The sequence below is a fragment of the Podarcis bocagei genome, assembly GCF_964188305.1.
Source record: "Podarcis bocagei genome assembly, chromosome: 8".
Taxonomy (NCBI): Eukaryota; Metazoa; Chordata; class Lepidosauria; order Squamata; family Lacertidae; genus Podarcis; species Podarcis bocagei.
The window spans coordinates 89,018,028-89,037,263 of record NC_138133.1 but is presented as its reverse complement, the minus strand read 5'-3'; the positions used below and the strand labels follow the sequence as shown (position 1 = coordinate 89,037,263).

General features: G+C 47.4%; 1 protein-coding gene across 9 annotated transcripts in view; it reads right to left on the bottom strand.

Annotated features, from left to right (window-relative positions):
- ADGRB1 (adhesion G protein-coupled receptor B1) overlaps positions 1-19,236 on the bottom strand; it is a 385,256-nt gene that overhangs the window by 106,832 nt on the left and 259,188 nt on the right. For all 9 annotated transcript variants that reach the window (XM_081204321.1, XM_081204325.1, XM_081204320.1 and 6 more), the window contains exon 18: positions 3,777-3,924. In XM_081204321.1, coding sequence (XP_081060447.1) covers positions 3,777-3,924 — 148 coding nt within the window. The remainder of the gene's footprint in view (positions 1-3,776; positions 3,925-19,236) is intronic.

The window sequence follows — 19,236 nt, the reverse complement described above, 5'->3', positions numbered from 1 at the left end:
GCTCTACGTGGGGCTACCTTTGAAGGTGAACCAGAAACTGCAATTAATCCAGAATGCAGCAGCTAAACTAGTGACTGGGAGTGGCCGCCGAGACCACATAGCACCTGTCCTGAGAGATCTGCATTGGCTCCCAGTACATTTCCAAGCACAATTCAAAGTGTCAGTGCTGAACTTTAAAGCCCTAAACAGCCTCCGTCCTGTATACCTGAAGGAGCGTCTCCACCCCCATCGTTCAGCCCGGACACTGAGATCCAGCGCCAAGGGCCTCCTGACAGTTACCTCACTGCGAGAAGTGAAGTTACAAGGAACCAGACAGAGGGCCTTCTCGGTAGTGGCGCCCACCCTGTGGAACACCCTCCCTTCAGATGTGAAGGAAATAAGCAGCTATCTTATCTTTAAAAGACATCTGAAGGCAGCCCTGTTTAGGGAAGTTTTTAATATTTAATGCTGTAATGTTTTTAACACTTGATTGGAAGCCACCCAGAGTGGCTGGGGAAACTCAGCCAGATGGGCGGGGCATAAATAATAAATTATTATTATTATATTATTATTATTATTATTAACAGCCAGGGTGTCTAGCTACACTGATCCAACACTCTCCCTTGAACTGACCCTGAATGTAGGAGCAGAACCACAGAACTATGGTGGCCCCCAGTTCCAAGCCACAGAGACAGTCTGTCAAGATGCCCTGGTTGAGGGAATCAAAAGCTGCTAAGAGATCAAGCAAGAACAACAGGGTCACACTCACAGAATCACATAATTGTAGATTATTGTAGACTCCCCAAGTTTAATCCCCTGTAATACAGGAATCACAACTAAAGTACCCCTGACATGTGGCAATCCACTCTTCCCAAGAAAGAGCATCTATGTATGAACACATGTGATGGACATGACTGCCAACAAAACTTGCGCATACTTCCTGTTCCCATGCAACGTTTGCAAGTTTGAACTTCCAATAACTGTTTTAGGAGAATACCTATAAAATATGTAATGTGTGAATCAATCCCGCACTTGCATTAGAGAAAGATAACCTTCTCCAGGGACTTCTCAGTGTGATTCCTAATGGGATGCTGTTCTTTGGTCAAGAGACTCTCTATATGCCCACCTTTGAGATGTGCTTAGTTGTTTTGGGTAAAGTGGGTAAGTGAAGCGGATGACCAAAGGGAGAACAGATGGTATGGATCTGGGAGAATTTGTGAGGTCCTGTGCTGAACTAAAACTTCTGAAATGGGAATAGATGCTGTTCTAAGATGTACTGAAAGAGGAGTTCTTGACTGCATTCAGATATAAGAATAGACTATGGAAACAAGTTACAGTGAGTCTTAGCTCATGTGTTCTGCCTACTTTCTCCTTCTTAAACACAGCCACAAGGAGATAAGAAGCTTTCACTTCCAATAGGGTTTGACCACAGTTTAGTGTTACATCCCAACCCTGAACTTTAGTTCAACTATGGTTTGTTTTCTCTTATTCAAATCAATACAACAAGAATAATAGAAGCACTGAAAAGCAGCCCAGTGTAGCCAGAAGATACATAATATTAAGTACTTAAGAGCATCAGGAAAGCCAAATTTCACACTGCACTGTGCAGAGGAAGTTCTAGGTGGCTCAATTTGTTGTATATAAGATAAAATCCCACCAAACAGCACAAAACTTTTCAAGGGCCTCCAAACCTTTGGCAACATCCAATTTATGAGGGGGTTTTTTTACTGACTGGCCACAGTTTAGGGTTACATTCAGACCTTGAACTTTGGTTTGTTGATGCAAGCCAGTTTCATAAACCTTAATTGGACGTTTGCTTGTTTTAACAGGCCACAGTTGAGACCAAGTAGGGTTTGTGGTTAATCAAAAAGCGAAAGTTTTCAATATTCTCACAGTGGGGGGGGGAGAGTAGCATGCAAGACTCTGATGCCTTATTGCTCTTACAGTTGCTATCTACCCATTCAAGCAGAGAGAAAAAATAGAGAGGAGCAGTTAAGGCAGCCGTTCTCAACCTGTGGGTCCCCAGATGTTGTTGGACTACAACTCCCATCATCCCTGAGCTCTGGCCTTGCTAGCTAGGGGTGATGGGAGTTTTAGTTCAACAACATCTGGGGCCCCACAGGTTGAGAAAGGCTGAGTTAAGGAGAGGGAGAGCATTTTCACTTTTCTCACCTGGCTACAGAGCAAAAACTGTGGGTGGGGGGAAAGCAACATGGTCGCCATTGTTTCCTGCACAGACACACCACGAGAAATGCTGCTGTCCTCAAAACTTAAATTCCTAGAGCACTTTAATCCCACAATGCAAGGCCCGGACTTTTGGGAAGGGGTTAGGCTTTGGGCCTGCCATGGACTCAGGCAGGCACAGACAACACTGTATCTTTAAAGCCACTTCAGTGCAGATGTTTCCATGGCAACTAGTGGACCAAATACATTAGTGTTTCTAATAATAAACCAAGCCTTCATCTCGGGAAACCTGCCTTCCCCAGTGCCCCCTCTCCTCCCCTCGCCCCCATCTCTCCTCACTACCTTTTAGATTCTCCCCTCCCTCTCCCGCGATGAGCCGCTCTTCACAAAGTGAGGGAGGAGGAAGGAGAGAACGGCCCAACGGGCCTCGCAAGACCTGAAGCTCAAGATGATGGTCACCGAGAGCATCGTGGGATTGGTCCTAGATGGGAGCAGTTCACCTAGGGACCCGGAACAGGGTGAAAGTCAACTGAAACACTGCAAAAAGGGGTGTGGACCTGAGAGAAAACAAATCAAATAAAGGCATCTTCCCTTGCTCTCCTGTTTTACAAAGTCCAAGCAAAACTCATAAACGCCAATAATTCATGCCCTGACCAGGCGGTCCTCCTCCACGACAGCCTAGTTTTGATAACAAAGAAGCCACCATCTACCTTCTCCCTCTTTACTTGTGCAACAGCATGCGAGGCAAATCCTTTGACAAGCGCCAATACACCCTTTTGACCCCATTTTGAGGCGCTGCTAAGAAGGCATCAAAGTAACTGGAGACAAAGCTGCCGTGACGCTCCGAAATCACAAAAGAATGTCCCCGAGAGGCGTCCCGGAGGGTTTGAGGAGCCGGGGAAAGAGCAAAAGGTGCCAGGAAGATTCCTGAAAAGGATCGACCAACAATACTATATGAATCCATAGTGGAAGGCCTGGGATTCAGAAGCATCCAAAGTCACAGATCTCCTCGCTCCACATCCCATCCACTCACTCTCTCACCAATCCTCTCCCACCTCTCTCTAATAGTCCAGGCAACCGGCCGAAAACTGCAGGTGACATAAGTGGGGAAGGGGGTCAGTTAGGGGTACCCAGTAGCCAGCACTGATGGAGGGGAAAAAAGAAGAAGGATGTTTTCAGGCAGCGAAAGACAATGGTGACATTTCAATGCTGCAATGATCTTGAACCAGATATTTTATTGTTGTTATTTAGGTCACAGATTCTCAAAGACACATGTCAGTCGCTTTCTGACAACGGTGATGCTTATTGCAATGTGCGCGCGCGCACACACACACACATGCACAAGCAAACACACATGCAATATCCTTGCCATGCACACCCAGACGGAGACTCACACGCGAGTGCGCACACCCAGCCTTGCACGGCACTGCTTGTCACACTGAAATGTCATCCGCTGGACCATTTCCTTTGCTTCTCTCTCTCTCTCTTTCTCTCTCTCTCCCCGCCTCCTTCTCGGCACACACACACACACACACACACACACACACACACACACACACAAATGCCAAGACTTCATTCCTTTGGATGCCGCACAGCCGGTGAGGCACACTTACCATTTCGGCACTCAGCTGGGCTAAGATGGCGAAGGTGGAGATTCTGTCACACAGGCATTTAGTTCGGAAAGGATCGACCGGGACTGTTCGGCAGCCACGCCAGGACCAGGCGCCAAGCTGAGACGAAGAGGAGGAGGAGGAGGAGGGTCTGTGAAGGGAGGGGGATGGGAGCCCAGTGCAGAGGGAGAGAGCAAGAGAGAGGCAGAGAGGGAGGGAGAGAAAGACATGCACACACACAGAGGGAGAGAGAGGGAGAGACAGGAGGGAGAAAAAGAAAAACAGGCATCACTAACAAATTGCCAGAGGGAGAGAGAGAGAGAGATAAAAAAAAAACCAGGACAGCAGCAGCAGCCAACCCCCACGTGGCCCTCCCCACCATATGACACCCCTCCAGTGACACATACCCAGTGCCTTCCCACACACCTGGGACATCACTCGTGGCAGGCTTCATCAGCGCAACCCCATGTGCTAAACTTCCCCCCTGCTGAGGCATGGCTCGTGATCCCCCCCTCCTTTGAAAAATGCACCCGCCCACTCCCAAATAGCCTCTGATCCATAATGCTCTCCCTATATGGCCCGCTGTGGCTGAACCTGCCCCAATGGGCTCAGAACTTCCTCTTCTTTGCGATAACTGCCCCATTGCTCACACGGAGTGGACGTCACAGCAGAGGAGATGGACCACAATCTCCCCACATGCTCATCAGTGATACACATGGACAGCCCTTGCATGCACCCATAGCATCACCCCCTGGCACGCTCAATTTTCACTTTATTTCCCCCAAAGGGATGGTGTGCTTCCTTACCAAACTCAATCCAGCTGAAGACCTTCACTAGAGTCCATACACCTGCCTTCCAGCTGACCAGGACACCTCGCACGTTCTGCGCCACCAGCAACAACAACACCATGCTGCACTTTCACGAAGACTCTTGGTGTCAAAACAACCTGAAACTCAGCGCCGAGCAGACGGCTGCTCTCTCTCCCACTACCCCGAGCCAGCACGCGCCAGCACACGCATGGCCTTCCCATGCTCACACACCCTCAGCCACAGCTGTCCACACACCCACAGCTATTCTACATTGAAAAGATGCTGCAGGGAGAGAAAAAATTGCAAGGTGCGCAGTGGGGAAATGTACTTTGCTGCTCAGTGCACTCCTTTGGAATTTGCAGCCAACCCTGCTTTTCGGCTAAGCAGGAGATGTGCTCGTCTTGAAAATACCTGTTGGACTTATTCGCACATTGCATTTGTGGATGAGCATTTCAAATCCAGCAGGCCCATATTCACATCATGCATTTGAAGCTTTGAACTGTCACGGCGTGTCCCCAACAAAAGACTCCTGTGAGCTGTAGATTCTTAAAGGGCGCTGGTGATTTTTAGGAGATCCCTATTCCCCTCCAAGAACTACAATTCCCAGAGCAGTTTAACAGTCAATGCCACTTCACAGGGAACTCTGTGAATTGTAGTTCTGTGAGGGGGACAGGGCATCTCTTCACAGCTCTTGCCACCTTAATGAACGGCAGTTCCCAGAATACTTTGGGGAATGCCAGGACTCTTCACAGTGCCTTAAATGCAGGGTGAGAATGTGGTTCAACAGCACATCTAATAATTGGACTGTGTGACGTGACCTTCACCCTTAAATAACCCTAACCCTTCCCTAAGGGGTTAATTTCTTGGTGGGGAAGGGAAGGGGGTTCTCCACCCCCATCGTTCTACCCAGACACTGAGGTCCAGAGCCGAGGGCCTTCTGGCGGTTCCCTCACTGTGAGAAGCCAAGTTACAGGGAACCAGGCAGAGGGCCTTCTCAGTGGTGGCACCCCCCCTGTGGAACGCCCTCCCACCAGATGTCAAAGAGAAGAACAACTACCAGACTTTTAGAAAACATCTGAAGGCACTCCTGTTTAGGGAAGCTTTTAATGTTTGATGCATTACTGTATTTTGTTAGAAGCCGCCCAGAGTGGCTGGGGAAGCCCAGCCAGATGGGCGGGGTATAAATAAATTATTATTATTATTATTATTATTATTATTATTATTATTATTATTATTATTAGACATCCTGAATCTCAAGAAATGTACACCAAAGAATAACTTCTTTATATGGGACTCTTAACTTCATCACCATCATGCATAGCTTGCCATGCAGAATGTTCCTTCCAAGACATAGTGCCAAAGTTTCTCTCGATGCTTCCCGAACTCCCCAAGCTCCAATGGAAGACTTCCAAAGTCCTACAGAGTCTTCCCTACATGGCATGTTCTGGTCTGCATAGCTCTCATATGGATGCAGACGCAGAAAGCCTCCTTCATTTCCCCCAGAGTTTTGCTTTTCCGCCTCTGCTGTCACAGAACTGCATTTCCATGATGTATAGCGCCAGCTTTCACACTTCCTACTTTCAGGGAACCAGGGCTGAGCTGAAATCTATCAGAAGACATTCATTCTCCCGACCTTTTCTTTTTCCTCCCTTCATTTATTTTGTGATGGACCTAACTTTCTTCTTACGTTGCTAGACTCGGTGGAGGATGAAGAATGGTGGCCAGAGTGCCATTCAAAACATGTTTAGGGAAAAAAGGAAATGAGCTATGGAAACTATGGAATTTGGTCCCACGGGGGACAGTAATGGCCACCAACTTAGATGGCTTTAGAAGAGGATTAGGCAGATTTATGGAGGAGAGGGCTAGTGATGGCTCCTTGCCATGATGGCAATGTTCTGTCTCTACCGTTGGTCTCTAAGGTGATTCTGAATACTAGTTGCTGGAAACCACAGGAGGGAAGACGGCTCTTGTGTTTGAATCCTGATTGTGGGATTCCCATTGGGGCAACTGGTTGGCCAACGTGAGAACGGCAGACTAGATGGACAGTGGCCTGATCCAGCGGCCTCTTCTTATGCTCTTAAGTTCTTAAGATGTGCTCCTGCCAGCTGCACCATCGTGAAATTGATGGAGGGTTATCCTCCCTCTGGGAGAGAAAAAAAAAGCTTTCTCCCAATTTCTCTCCCTGCAAATTTGCTGGAAAATTTCCACAGGCTGTTTGCACTACAGGGAACCTTTTCCTAATTCCACGTGGTCTGCTGAGCACTAAGGCACCCCGAAGCACCTGGCATGCTATCCTGTATCGGAAGCTGTCAGAACATTGGTCCACTTAGCTCATTGCTGCCCACACTGATTGGCAGAGGCTCTCCGGGATTTCAGGCAGGGGGCATCATCTGGAGAAGGTGGGGATTGAACCTGGCACCTTCTGGATGCAAAGCAGGTGCAAAGTTACAAGAAAGGAGATTCCGACTAAACATTCGGAAAGACTTTCTGACAGTCAGAGCTGTTCAGCAGTAGAACAGGCTCCCATGAGAGGTGGTGGACTCTTCTTCCTTGCTGTTGTTGTTGTTTAGTCGTTTAGTCGTGTCCGACTCTTCGTGACCCCATGGACCAGAGCACGCCAGGCACTCCTGTCTTCCACTGCCTCCCGCAGTTTGGTCAAACTCATGCTGGTAGCTTCGAGAGCACTGTCCAGCCATCTCGTCCTCTGTCGTCCCCTTCTCCTTGTGCCCTCCATCTTTCCCAACATCAGGGTCTTTTCCAGGGAGTCTTCTCTTCTCATGAGGTGGCCAAAGTCTTGGAGCCTCAGTCTTGGAGCCTCAGTGAGCACTCAGGGCTGATTTCCTTCAGAATGGAGAGGTTTGATCTTCTTGCAGTCCATGGGACTCTCAAGAGTCTCCTCCAGCACCAGAATTCAAAAACATCAATTCTTCAGCGATCAGCCTTCTTTATGGTCTTCTTCCTTAGAGGTTTTTAAATAGTGGTTGAATGGCCATCTGTCATGGATGCTTTAGCTGAGATTCCTGCATTGAGGCTTGACAACCATATGTCAGGAGTGCTCTGATGGTGTTTCCTGCTTGGCAGGGGGTTGGACTCGATGGCCCTTGTGGTCTCTTCCAACTCTATGATTCTATGATTCTATGATTCTATGAGGGGGTTGGACCAGATCACCCTTTGATCTGGTCTGTCAACTTTCCCCCTTTTTAAAGGGAAATTCCCTTATTCCAAATAGGATTCCTCGCAAGAAAAGGGAAAAGTTGACAGCTATGCTTTGGGTCTCTTTCAGCTCTAAGATTCTATGATTCTATGATTCTACCAGTAAGCTCTGCAAATTGCAGAGGATTGTGGGGCAAATTTTGGATGTTCAGTTACTCTCTAGAGTCTCATAGGTTCCCCGTGTGACTTAGGTCCTCATCAGTTGAGCTGACAGGAGACCCATGAGTTCATCTTTGGTGGGTTTTGTGAAAAACTGCTCCCCCTCCCCAACAATTTGAAGGAGGCCCATGACACCGACTTGCCATGTTTCTGTCCTGAATGTTCCATCCCTTGCTGCTGTTTGCCTAAGCAGCCTCAGAACCCGGCCTTAATCCAAAAGGATGGCCACCACTTCAGATGCCTTCATAAGAGGAACAGACACATTTGTCATGGAAGATGGGGCTATCAAAGACTACATGAGACTATGGCTATGCTCTGCCTCCACTGCTAGAGATAGGCAAGAAGAGCAATGATGTGCTCACATACTTTTTGTGAGTTTTCCATGGGGAAATCTAGTTGACCAGGATGCTCAATTAGATTGACCTTTGCCCTGACCCAGCATCTGGGCTTTTTCATTTCCTTATGATCCCTCCCATGGGCATTTTGCCTTTGAGATAAACCCCACGATTGTGGAACCCCTGCAGTCTGCTGAAGAGACCCCCAGACACACTCCACAGTTCTGCACATTGGTAGAGATGTCTAATGGAGATGCAATTGAGGGAAGCTTGCTCTCTGTTACTGAACTTCTGATTTCCGGTTCCCCAATAGGCTTCTCAGGAACCAGAGCATTTCCCAGAAAACCATTTCACAAACACCAGCATGTGCAAAGATTATGAGAACCAGCCTAGGCAAAGACTACCCTGTCCCTGTTCCCCTCACAGAGCTGTTTAGCAAACAATCCCTCACCCAGCACAGTCCCTTCCAGCTGAAGGGCAGAGATTTAGAAGACAAAGCTTCCAAAATGAAGGACAGGGCCCTATAAACAGACAGTGAAATATATGTTTGTGCAGTTGTGTTGATATTATGCAATATAAGGTGCATTGAATCTAACTTCAGCAGGGAGAAGGTCAGGTCCTTTCCCCCCAGAAAGCTTAAGGTTTAATAGAGATCTGGATCTGCACGATACATTTAAAGCAGTAGCCTACCACTTTCAGCAGTCCTAGCTTCCCCCAAAGAATCCTGGGAAATGTAGTTTGTTAAGGGTGCCAAAAGCTGTTAGGAGACCTGAAATATACTCGGAATCGAGTGTGGATTTCATGCTCTTTATTCAGCTCATAGTGGTGAGGAATGGAAGTTCCCCCAAAATGTCTGCTTTATATACATTATTTATATAATGGGCCCCATGTGATTGGCTAATTATGGGATTCTCCTGTAGGCCAATCAGGGTTTTGATTCACTTCCACCTGGAGTTGGAGGGGGTGGCTCCTGCAGACCAATCAGACTGCTGCATTCTGGATCCTATTGTTCTAGGACCAATCAGACTGCTGCCCTTTGGATTCTATTCAACTCAGTACATAACAAGACCCCTGATCCCCTCACAGAGTTACACTTCTCACAGTTCCCTGGGGAAAGGGATTGGCAAGTCAAAGTGTTTTGGGAATTGTGGCTCTGTGGGGGAAATGGAGCCTCCTGACAACTTTCAGCGCCCTTAACATACTACAGCTCTCAGAATCCTTTGAGGGAAGCCACGGCCAGTGCATATCATAGTGCTTTAAGTGTGCAGTGCATATTCATTTATGGGCTTTGGGAATCTATTGTATGTACGTGAGTGTAAGAGAGAGAGAGATTATTATAGTGGGTAGGATGGCTAATACATTGATAGATGACCTCCCTGGAGGGATCTGATCACATCAGCTAGCTGTGGAGAGCAGGTGAGTCCTAATCATATTCAGCACAGAACATCTGCCTGCAGGGTGATGTGGAGGCCTAAGGAGGGATGTGGATAATGAGGTGTGAGAGACCCAGCTCAGTCCATGGTTCAAGAGCTCACGGGGAGGGAGGGGAGTAGTTGAAGCCAATCCTTCAAGCCTTGACATGAGGCCTCATCACCTTTGTAATGTTGTAGAGAGGCCAGTCTAGGAGGGAACACAGCGGTAATTGAAAGCACGAGGTACCTGTTACAGAGCCACAAAAACGTAGACTCGAAAGGTACCCCAAGAACCACCTCCCCATTACCCCTGCAATGCAGATATGGCAGCAAATCAAAATAATAAGGGAGACGTGAACTGAATGAGGAGGTGAGGTGGGCAGGAATGTCAAAGGACAGGAGGGAAAGGGCTGCCCCCTGTACCCATTCAGAAGAGGCAAGTTTGGATGAAACATAGAAGCTGCAGGAGGGATGGTCATTGGAGGCCACAGCACCTCAGCCCACATGGCTTTCTCATCACAGCCTCTGTAAGGGCATTGTGATGTCAGACGTAGCACTATGATGTCATCATAGAACTGCGTTGGGTGCTCCTGTGCTCAAGTCCTGCATCTATCTGGTTGGCCACAGTGAGAACAGGATGCTGCACCTAACCTGACGACTCACTCAGTAGAGCATGAGACTCTTAATCTCAGAGTTATGGGTTCGAGCCCCACATTGGGTGAAGGATTCCTACGCTGCAGAGGGTTGGACTAGATGACCCTCGGGTCCCTTCCAACTCCGCGGTTCTATGATGACTAATAATAATAATAATAATAATAATAATAATAATTTTATTTATATCCCGCCCTCCCCAGCTGAAGCCGGGCTCAGAGCGGCTAACAACAGTAAAATAACACATAACATCACAATTAATTGAAATACATTCTAAAATCAATTCATTCTAAATCAATTCAAAATCAAATTAATGGCAACCATTGGGCGAGAGTGCTATGAGGATTACCAAAGGAGGGGGTCAGGCTGTGCCTTGGCTGGTGGAACAGCTCCGTCTTGCAGGCCCTGCGGAAAGATGTCAAGTCCCGCAGGGCCCTAGTCTCCTGTGACAAAGCGTTCCACCAGATCGGGGCCACAGCCCAAAAAGCCCTGGCTCTGGTTGAGGTCAGCCTAACCTCCCTGTGGCCTGGGACCTCCAAGATGTTTTTATTTGAAGACCGTAAGGTCCTCCGTGGGACATACCAGGAGAGGCGGTCCCGTTGGTATAATAATAATAATAATAATAATAATAATAATAATAATAATAATAATTTATTATTTGTACCCCGCCCATCTGGCTGGGCTTCCCCAGCCACTCTGGGCGGCTTCCCAAAAAAATATTAAAATCCACTAATACATCAAACATTAAAAGCTTCCCTAAACAGGGCTGCCTTCAGATGTCTTCTAAAAGTCTGGTAGTTGTTCTCTTTGACATCTGGTGGGAGGGTGTTCCACAGGGAAGGCGCCACTACCGAGAAGGCCCTCTGCCTGGTTCCCTGTAACTTGGCTTCTCGCAGTGAGGGAACCGCCAGAAGGCCCTCGGCGCTGGATCTCAGTGTCCGGGTAGAACGATGGGGGTGGAGATGCTCCTTCAGGTATACTGGACCGAGGTATACTGGTATACCTCGGACTCTCCGGACCAAGGTATGAGGGTCCTAGGCCATATAGGGCTTTAAAGGTTAAAACCAGCACCTTAAACTAGGTGTGCCATTGGCTTGATCTAGCAGGGCTCTTCTTTATTTGTCTTTAGATTTTTATGGTTTGCCAGCTCTCCCTGCCCCATAGCCAAAATGGCCCCCCTTGCCACATTTCTGTGCTAATCTGCAGTCTCAAAACAACAACAGAAAAACCCTACATGAAAGTTCACATGTAAATATGGTGATTGGTGGTGCCCACAAGCCCCCTTTCAGCCCAAACCTGTCTTCACCTGCCATATCTGATGTCAAGGGTAAGGCTAAATGAATGTGGCTTGTAGAAGACAACCTCATGGACCACACGGGGAGCCCTGGTGGGCCAATTCAGACCCACAGGCAGAGGTCCCCCACTGCTGCAAAATATATGTATTACTTATTCATAGTGAAAAGCGAAATTTGTAGTTTCAGTCCTGTGGATAAGTGAGTCGAAATCTGTGTATTAGTCTGGGATATTACGGCTCAGATCATTCCATAATGGAATTTGCAAAGATCAAGTTCTCAGAGCGTCCTTCTACCACAAAATGCCTCCTCTGCAACTGTTGCTGGTGTGACTTCCTTCAGAAGCAACTTCTGGGTCAACTTCTCAGTAAGAAACAGCACTGCCTGGGCCCTGGGAGTAGAGTGAATTAAGGACTCCTCTCCACTCAAGAGGAAGTGGAGCAGCCACAGATCAGCAGCTCAGCAGCTCTGTTCTACTGGGGTCTTTTTCTGACCTGCTCTGAGGTCGGAATCTGGCTAGGATCCATCTGCCAGGTTGATTACTAATTCAGAGAGCAGGAGACGGAGTCAAAGTTAATTCTCCTCCTAAAAAACCCCCCAAAGCAATTTTCATTTGCAGCCTCGGCAGTTTCAAGCATCCTTTCGCACCCCAAGGACAAGCAAGCTGCCCAGTTAGATTGAGGAGCATGGGCTTGCATGGACCACTGAAAGGATTTGCAATTTGAGGCTCAGGCGTGCGGCAACTGCACACCTCTCAGAGGTTGCTAAGCGTTCAGGACAGGCCTAGAGACTTTGGCATTTAAGCCATCTGGTGCTCTCTTTCAATCTCGGACACAGTGGTGCCTGGTGCCCTTTGGGTCTGGTAGGGTGGAAGGCAGGGAGACCGACAGGGGGAACCAGAGAAAATGATAGGCAAAGCCACTTCCTGGATATGTAAGAAGATAGGGACGCGGGTGGCACTGTGGTCCAAACCATTGAGCCTCTTGGGCTTGCCGATCAGAAGGTCGGCGGTTCGAATCCCCGCAACGGAGTGAGCTCCTATTGCTCGGTCCCTGCCCCTGCCAACCTAGCAGTTCGAAAGCACGTCAAAGTGCAAGTAGATAAATAGGTACCACTCCGGCGGGAAGGTAAACGCCGTTTCCGTGCACTGCTCTGGTTTTGCCAGAAGCTGCTTAGTCCTGCTGGCCACATGACCCGGAAAAACTGTCTGCGGACAAACGTTGGCTCCCTTGGCCAGTAAAGTGAGATGAGTGCCGCAACCCCAGAGTCATTCGTGACTGGACTTAACTGTAGGGGGTCCTTTACCTTTACCTTTTTAGGCCAACTGAGATTGGTGGGCCGTTTCCCTTTCATACATCTCTATTTGGCCCTTGGGATTGTCCCCTGGCAACAGCCCATCCCAGAGGCCACAACTCCTTGGGTTCTTTCTTATGCGGTTAGAATGTGCCACTGAATTGTGATCATTCTTTTTTGCTTGCCTGGAAGGAAGATAGAGATAGGGCTGTGTGCAAGTCCTTAAATCTAGTGCCCAGATCAAGAGAAGTAGCAGTACCACTCTATTCTGCCTTGGTCAGACCACACTTGGACTCCTGTGTCCAATTCTGGGCACCACGATTTAAGAAGGATGTTGGCAAGCTGGAAGGTGTGCAGAGGAGGGCAACCAAGATGATCAAGGGTCTGGAAACCAAGCCCTATGAGGAACGGTTGAAGCAGCTGGCTAAGTTTAGCCTGGGAAAGAGGAGGCTGTGAGGAGCTATGATGGCCATCTTCAAATATCTCAAGGGCTGTCACATGGAAGAGGGAACAAGCTTGTTTTCTGCTGCTGCGGAAGGTAGGACTCAAATCAATGGTTTCAAGTTACAAGAAAGGAGATTCTGACTAAACACCAAGAAAAACTTTCTGGTAGTAAGAACTGTGTAAAGATTTGAACTCAGATCCTCCAGCCTCAACACTCCTGACCAAGGGATCCTGCAGCATGAAAGGGGCTTGAAGCCTAAGAAAAATGCAATGGGAGATAAGTAAACAAACGCTGTGCTTTGTTTGTTTCCCCTGATGTTCTTGGAAGGCCACGAAGGTGGGAGAGAATCTGTAATCTGATTAGCAGCTATTACTCAATTATCTCTTTAAAAACCAATGAGATGACTATTGATCCAGTTATCCCGGGCATGGAAACAAATGGAGACTGGCAGAGAGAATCGTCCACGGAGTGACTTCTCCATTTCAAAGCATCCTGTTTTCACAATCACACCAAAAGGAACTCCTGACCTGTGCAGAGAACATGAGAATTGGTTGATTTGAAAGCAAAAATTGTGTTAGCAAAGAGCTGGAGGAGAGGGAACGTTGGCAGAGGCAGACCAGGCCTTCTCCCATCTGTTTCCAAAGCTAATGGCTTCTAACGGAACCAAAGCTTTGCGAAGAGGACAAGATTAGTGAACCATCCGCCAATTAGCCGCTGGGCCGGGGGGGGGGGGGAGAGAGAAAGCTCATATTACAGCTTTCAGTCTGAAGCCTTAATTAACAACAAAAGCATTCCATGGCACCTAGAAATCCATATCACCATCAAAATAAAACATATGGCTCACTAAACACCCAGAAGATTATCTGGGGTGAGAGAGAGAGGGGAGATTACCAGTCCCAGACATAATAACTACAGCTGCCGCTGGATTCCCCTATATACTCTGTGGGAATCTGGCGACACGTTCTAGCAGGGCATTTGACCTGGCAGGTAAATGTGTGTGCCCTGTCCAAATCCAGAGGGAGACCCCTTCTGTTTTTGACTTCTGCTTGTAGTTTAAAAGTGCTCACACAGAACTGGATGGTGGTTAGCAGTTCATCATCACTGCAGAACGTTTCCTGCAGATCCCAGGACTGCTTTTGTGAGCTGGTGTGCCAAAGTGGCTAATGGAGGATGGGGAATCTGAGGTTCAGCTACCGTTTGTGTGGGCATTTCAAATTTGCCCAGCTTGACAAAGACCCATAGAGCTTGATTCGAGCCCTGCTGCTCGCCGTCTCCTCCAGAACCCCCTTAGTTTTGAGAAGGAAGACTTGTAAAGACCTTTCTGGAGCAGGGATGGAAGGATCTGTGGATTTCAGTTATCTGAGCTTTTCGCTTTTCTAGTTCTCCAAATTTTGCAGCAATTTTCTGTGAAAAAGAAGTTGACCAGAAAGAGCATTGCATTGGCCTTGAGTCTGTTGCATCTGGGATTTCAGTGAACAAACGTTGTTGCGTTATGCTGACCTAGTTTAGGGTAGTTTGACCGGTTGTGGCTATTCAAGGTTTCACATAAAACAGAAGAATTGATTTTGGGTCCTCCCAGTTTCTGTTTTTCCCCCCAACTTAAATGCAATACATCCCATTTTTGAATCAGTTTGCAAACATTTTTTTCCCCCACACAGAATCATAGAACTGTAAAGTTGTAAGGAAACCCGAAGGTCATTTAGTCCAACCCCGTACAATGCATGAATCTCAACTAGATCATACATGACAGATGGCCACCCAACCTCTGCTTAAAAAGCTCCCATGAAGGAAAGCCCACCACCTTCCAAGGGAAACCATCCCACTGTCAAACAGTTCTTACTCAATATATATATATATATATATATATATATATATATATATATATATTCCTGGTTTTCAGTTGGAATCTCCATTCTTGTAAATGAAGCCATTGCATGCATGCTTTCTCGTAATATATGGTCCGTCCCCCCCTTTCACATTATTGTGGTTGTGGAATTGCATCATAAAATTTGGAGAATTTCAAATATTTCAAAGGATAGTTGTGTTTTGGTTCAGGTATTAAGTGTGATTTAGGTCGGTTCACATGAAAATGGAACCAAGACAAATTGCCCAGTCTGGATAGCTCAGTTGGTTAGAGCATGCTGCTGATAACTCAAGGTTGCAGGTTCGATCCCTGTAAGGTACAGCTGCATGGTCTTGGACTAGATGATCCTCAGGGTCATAGCTGTCAACTTTTCCCTTTTCTTGCGAGGAATCCTATTCGGAATAAGGGAATTTCCCTTTAAAAAAGGGAAACGTTGACAACTATGCTCAGGGTCCCTTCCAAATCTACAATTATATCTAATCCTGACCATTCTTATTCCGACATTCTGCTATTTGATACCCTTCTAACTGGAGATGCCAAGGACTGGAACCTGGAACCTTCCTCATGCAAATTATTATTATTAATTTATTAATTTTGTATACCACCCTATACCTGCAGATCTCCCACTGGGCAATGGGTTCTCTCCGAAGGGGGGGGGGGGATTAGATGAAGGGGGAGGTTAGATGATGTGAATTCCCAAATAGAGAACATTTCTCTTTTTTATGGGAATGCAGATAACCGGACAGGACAAAGAGGCAAGTACAATCACCAATGCGACTTGCCTGGATGAGACAATGAACGCAACAGCCTCTGACCCACTTCAAAGCCATCACCATCTGCCCCCAAAAAGAGGACACTGGATTAAGGATTAACTGGTGCTAAGACGGAGGAAGCTGTTGTTACACATTCAGCAAAAGCAGCAAAAATCACACCCCCCCCCAAAAAAAATCAAGAATTTGTAGATGCCAATGCATCTGGATTCCCAGAGCATCTCCTATTGTGCACAATCCCCTCTCTCTCTGGTTGAGCGAGGAAGACTTAAAAGTGGAGTAAGGGAGCTTGTCATTAAGAGAAATGCTTTGACGGCTGATCTGTGCAGTCAGCTGAGAGGGAAGGAGATACTGAGGGAACAAGAAATGGGCCGCTCGTGTGTGGTCTTCCCTGGGGGGAAGCAACGGTAGTCTTTCAATTGCTCATTAGGACCAAACCTGAGAGCAGAGGAGAAAACCCAGGATTGTCTCCGGCATCAGATATGTAGTAGGCGATCTAAATTCTAGCTGATCATTAAAAAACAACAGTAACACAGCACCTTTGTGCTATATATCTGTGCCTTTCTGCATGATGGATTCACACTTGTTTGTTTTCGTGCGCACAGAGGAATTGGCGGGTGTTATTTTGTTCCACCCCACTGAGTCACTCGAGAAAATAGATTTGTTTGCACACTGTGTATAAATATCTTATAAATATCAGGAATGAATGTTAAGAAGATAGCAAGGGGCTGGCTGGTGGAGTGGACGAAGGGACCATCTGCTCCAGCGTTCTGTCCCCATGTCAGCCAACCCAAAGTTCCAAGGGATAAACCCACAAGCACTGCACAATAGCCATCCGGTGGCCAGTCTGGTGTGATGAATCTGGAGGGGGTTTGCAAAGGGGTGAAAAGTGTCATTAAATGTGGAACAAGCTCTTTGAAAAATAAAAATTTTTATTTTTTGCTCCTGTCTCCAATCAGAGACAGGGCTGGTCCAATTCTTTGTCCTGCCTCAAGTAAAGGATGAGATGACCTTGTCCCATCCATGCTGAAAACATTCAGCACTAGGGACCGGACAGCTCCTTCCACCAAATCTATGGACAGTAGACTACTTTCGAGAGTACAAAGCATCTCTCTCTCCTCCATCTTTCTTGCTCTTCCACAGGAAGACAACTCATTGCCTACAAATGCTGCAATGCAGCAGCTGAATGTGTCATGAGAGCAGAATGACACACCCATGAGAACTGCTGGAGTGCAAGGCCTGGGCTGCCTGCCTCTCTGCTCAATCACTCAGTATGGGGCCTTTCCCCCAGTGGAGTGTTGGGAGTAGGCAACCAGGAAAGATGGGTTGATAGTTCAGGGCTGCAACAAGCGAGCATCAGTGGGTGTACACTGAGTAGAACGTAGTGGAAGGAAGTGATCAATACTCACTGGGCACAGAAATGCACTTTGCACATGCTCTAGTGGCATCATTAGATACAGCCAGGGAAGCGGCTCATGAGAAATGTAGTGGGGGCTGCTGCTGCTGCTGCTGCCCAAGGTGGGTGCCTCATTCTGCCTAATGGTGGGGCTGGCCTTGGGCAGGGATCTACATGGAAAGAGTCTTGTCCCCAGCATGCTAGAGTGGATAGTTGCAACCTTAGCTTAGATGAAGGACAGAGGATTTAAAGGCATGGGCTCCCCTTTTACTCAGTGGATTGACGCTACTAAAGTGCATACTTTACATGGGCCTGGGACCTTTAAGTCCTCTCCCGGTTCCATTTCTACATGAAGTAATGGAAAAGAGGATATTGGTCATGGTGCTGAATAATAATAATAATAATAATAATAATAATAATAATAATAATAATTTATTTGTACCCCGCCCATCTGGCTGGGTTTCCCCAGCCACTCTGGGCAGCTTCCAACAAAGACCAAAAATACACTAAAATGTCACACATTAAAAACTTCCCTAAACAGGGCTGCCTTCGGATGTCTTTTAAATGTCAGGTAGTTGTTTATCTCTTTGACATCTGGTGGGAGGGCGTTCCACAGGGCAGGCGCCACCACCAAGAAGGCCCTCTGCCTGGTTCCCTGTAGCTTTGCTTCTTGCAATGAGGGAACCGCCAGAAGGCCCTCGGCGCTGGACGTCAGCGTTCAGGCAGAATGATGGGGGTGGAGACACTTCTTCAGGTGTTCTGAATGGAATATCTGTACTTGGAGGCAGTGCACGTCTCAACAATAGATGATAGAGACATGCCAGAGGGTGGTACACAGCTGATATGAAGCACCACATCTTACTTCCAAACTCCCAGACACATCAGGCATAATAGCATAAGAAGATCTTGCTGGGTCAGCCCAATGACCCATCTAGTCCAGCGTACTGTTCTCACAGCAGCTGCCCAGATGCCTGTGGGAAACCAGCAAGCAGGATTTGGCCACAAGAGCCCTTTCTCCTTCTGTGGTTTTGAGGAACTGGGATTCAAAAGCGTTGTTGCCTCCAGCCGTGGAGGCCCAGCCACCAAGTCTACTAGCCATTGGTGGCTTTCTCCTCCATGAATTTCTATAATCCTCTTTTAAAGCCATCTAGGTTGGTAGCCATCACTGAAGTTTTTTCAGATCAAGTTACCGTAATTTATCGTGCTTATCTATGCCACGTCAATCGTGCGCTTGGGCACATCTGTTTAATTCCTGGAAGACAACACACACACACACACAAACGAGTCTGTATTCCACTGTTGCAAACGCATCTCCCCACCCCCTCTGTTGGACTTTTGCTCTTGGATCTGTGAAGGAAGCTCCTGTGACAGCTGGATGGTTCGGCCTAAATATCCCCCTCCCACAATGAACCTACATTTGACTCAAGCTGTCTTGTCTTATTTGCAACTCTGGGAAGAGAGGCTGCCCTGTCCTGATCCCAGCTGAGAAAATGCTGAATCGCTTCTTGCTCTCATCATTATGCTGCATTTGCTGCACTTGCCCTCGATGCATGACACTTCGCATTAGGGCTGTGAAATTCGGGGAAGGGCCTGTAGCTCAGTGGTGGAACATCTGCTTCGCATGCAAAAGGCCCTAGGTTCAGTTCCCGGCATCTCCAGGTAGATGATGCCCTGGAGAGACACTGCTGGTCTCTGCATATAACACTGAGCTAGAGGAACTAATGTTGTGACATTGCAGAAGGTAGCTTCCTATATCTCTAAGTTATGGGGGTTGTGGGTGAGAATAGTAAAATGAGATACAGTACTATATATGCCTTCCATGCC